Here is a 2,946-nt window from a genome sequence, read left to right as displayed (position 1 = left end):
CTCTGTAGATAATGTATAAAGTTATATCTAATGGGACACCTAGGGAGGGATTCGAATGAGTTACATGATAGAGCTATTGCCATGCTTGTCTGTGTTCCACTTTATTTATTTTTAATTTATTAGATTTTTTTAAAAAAAATACTAATCCAAGTATCCACTTCCTACTCTCCTCTCATTCCCTCCACATACCTTCCCAACCCACCCCCATCCAATTCTCAGAGAGGGTAAGGCACATTGCTTTGGGGAAGGTTCAAGACCCTCCCTATTATATCTAGGCTGAGCAAAGAGAACTGGATCCCAAAAAGCCAGTACAACAGTTGAGACAAATCACAGTGCCACTGCCAGTGGCCTCTCAGTCTGCCCCAGCCATGCAACTTCCAACCACATTGAGAGGAACTAGTTTGGTCATATGCTTGTTCCTTGCCAGTCCAGCTGGAGTTGGTGAGCTCCCATTAGCTCAGGTAAGCTGTTTCTGTGGGTCAATCCATCAGTCTTGAACACTTTGCTCATATTCTCATTCCTCCCACTCTTCAACTTGACTTTGGGAGCTCAGTCAAGTGCTCCAGTGTGGGATTCTGCCTCTGTTTCCATCAGTTGCTGGATGAAGGTTCTATGGTGATATTTAAGATATTCATCATTCTGACTACAGGGAAAGCCCCTTCTCTATTGTTTAGGGTCTTAGCTGGGATCATCCTTGTGTATTCCAGGAAATTTCTCTAGAGCAAGTTTTCTGCTATCCCTATAATGGCTCCATCAATCAAGATACCTCTAAACAGAGAATTCTCAATAGAAGAATCTCAAATGACCGAAAGATTCTTAAGGAAATGTTCAACATCCTTATCTACCATGGAAATTCTCACTCTGTAGATGAGGCTAACTTTGAACTCAGAGCATCGCCTGCTTCTGTCTGCAGAAGGCTAAGAGTCAAGGTGTGCACCACCACTGTCATCTTGTCTTTAGTAAACTTAAAGATTATGTCTCTCTAGCACAACCAGACAAAAAGTATGTCATTAAGTCTTCCATTTCTTGTTGCATTGTGGATGTGTGTTGTTGGGGATTGTAGAAGACTGGAGTTTGGGATACAGAGGGCAGTAAATATCTCACAATAAATACATAAGGCAATTCTTGTTTGTTCAGTATTGTGAGGCTTGTATTAGTCCACCAGAGAAATACTCAAAACAAATTGAGTGCTAATAATGTGTCCTGTAGCTGGTCAGAAAGGTTACAACTTTCTCTTTATTCTCATAGTTATTTCCATCCCCAAATAAATCCCAGATGTTAACCCTTTCATGTACACTTACATATGACTACAAATGTTTCATTGACATGAAAGTATCATAAGTAAACACATAACGATAGAGAATTTTCACAAACAGTAAAATTTGGTGTACCAATCTACAAGAATTTTCTTATAGGTTATTAAATTTTCTCTGGGTAGAGTTTGCTTAGGAAAGCTTTCTTCATGGCATTCTTCAGCTCTTTGTTCCTGAGACTGAAGATGATGGGGCTGAGGAAGGGGGTGAGGACCGTGTAGGTGATACCCATCAGAGTGTCTCCTTCCAGAGACTTGGGACCCTTGGGCTTGAGGTAGATGACAGAGGCAAAGCCATAGTGCACAATCACTACCGTGAGGTGGGATGCACAGGTGGAGAAGGCCTTTTGCCGACCCTCAGCTGATGGTATCTTCAAGATGGCTGCCACAATGAAGGTATAGGAGAGGAGGATGAGGAGAAAGCATCCCAGGAGGGCTGTGATGCACACCATCCCTACACCTCTGGCTACTACCAGTACATTCTCTCCACATGCCAACTTCAATAGAGGGGGAACATGACAAGCAAAATGGTGGATCTCATTGGGTCCACAGAAAGTAAGACTGAAAATAGCTGTTGTCACCAGTGTCCCCATTAATGAACCACCAACCCAGGACCAGACAATCAAGCAGGCACAGCCACCAGGGCTCATGAGCACATTGTAGCGCAGTGGGTGACAGATAGCCACATAGCGGTCATAGCCCATGACAGTGAGGAGGAAAGAGTGGGTGAAGCCGAATGTGAAGGAGAAGAACATCTGGCTGGCACAGGCCAGGAAGGCGATGGAGTGAAGCGTGGAGAGCAGGTCGGCCAGCATGCGTGGGATGATGGCAAAGGTGTAGAAAATCTCAGAGATGGAGAGTGCACACAGGAAGAGGTACATGGGCGTGTGGAGGCTGTGTTCACTCCAGATGGTGGCCATGATGAGCAGGTTGCCCAGCAGCGTGAAGAGGTACATGAAGAGGAAGAGCAGGAAGAACATCAGCTGAAGGTGAGGGAAGGTAGAGAAGCCAATGAGGATGAACTCTGACACTCCTGAGTGATTGACTTCCTGCATGGAGGCCATGTCTGAGGTGAGGTAGGCAGAGGTCATCTACTAGATGGAGAAAAATTATCAGTTTCCACACCAAAGAGGTTGATTCTGTGAGAAGATTGCAAATATATTAATCTTGCTCCTACTATTATAGCCTAAAAATTAATTCAGTCATCATATTAATAGAGGTGATATTATTTTCTCTTCCATTTTGAGTGTCTTTCGCATGCTTGCTGAGATTATTGTAATGTAGAAATATTGGGGGAATTGTCAAAATGAAGCTGCTAAAAGGGTAGATCCAAGATCAATCCCACACTTGTACTGACCTCTTAGATGTATATCTCAGGTCTTCCTTTGCTTTGCATCCCCAGTGAAATTGTTCCTTTACTGGAGCTTCCAACCATTGCTGTCCTGCACTTGCACTTTCCTGTGCGAAATCCTGGTTATATCCCAGTTTCAGGTGCCCCAGTGTATACCAAATCATGACTATAAGCCCTGGCAAGGTTCAATTTCAACTTAATGTACATCAGTCTACTGACTCCTCTTGGATTGCAAGCTCTGAGGTAGTCAGCTCCAATATGTAACAATGTACAGTAGCAGAAC

At 43.7% G+C, this 2,946-nt stretch overlaps 1 protein-coding gene across 1 annotated transcript; it reads right to left on the bottom strand.

Moving 5' to 3' along the window:
• Window positions 1–1,419: 1,419 nt before the first annotated feature.
• LOC130883920 (olfactory receptor 10H1) lies at window positions 1,420–2,376 on the bottom strand. Its single transcript, XM_057784753.1, has one exon. The coding sequence runs from the start codon at window positions 2,374–2,376 to the stop codon at window positions 1,420–1,422; it is 957 nt and encodes a 318-aa protein (XP_057640736.1).
• Window positions 2,377–2,946: the final 570 nt, after the last annotated feature.

Source organism: Chionomys nivalis, chromosome 1 (genome assembly GCF_950005125.1).
Source record: "Chionomys nivalis chromosome 1, mChiNiv1.1, whole genome shotgun sequence".
NCBI classification, from domain to species: Eukaryota; Metazoa; Chordata; class Mammalia; order Rodentia; family Cricetidae; genus Chionomys; species Chionomys nivalis.
The sequence above is the reverse complement of the archived record's forward strand: the minus strand, read 5'-3'. Positions and strand labels throughout refer to the sequence as shown.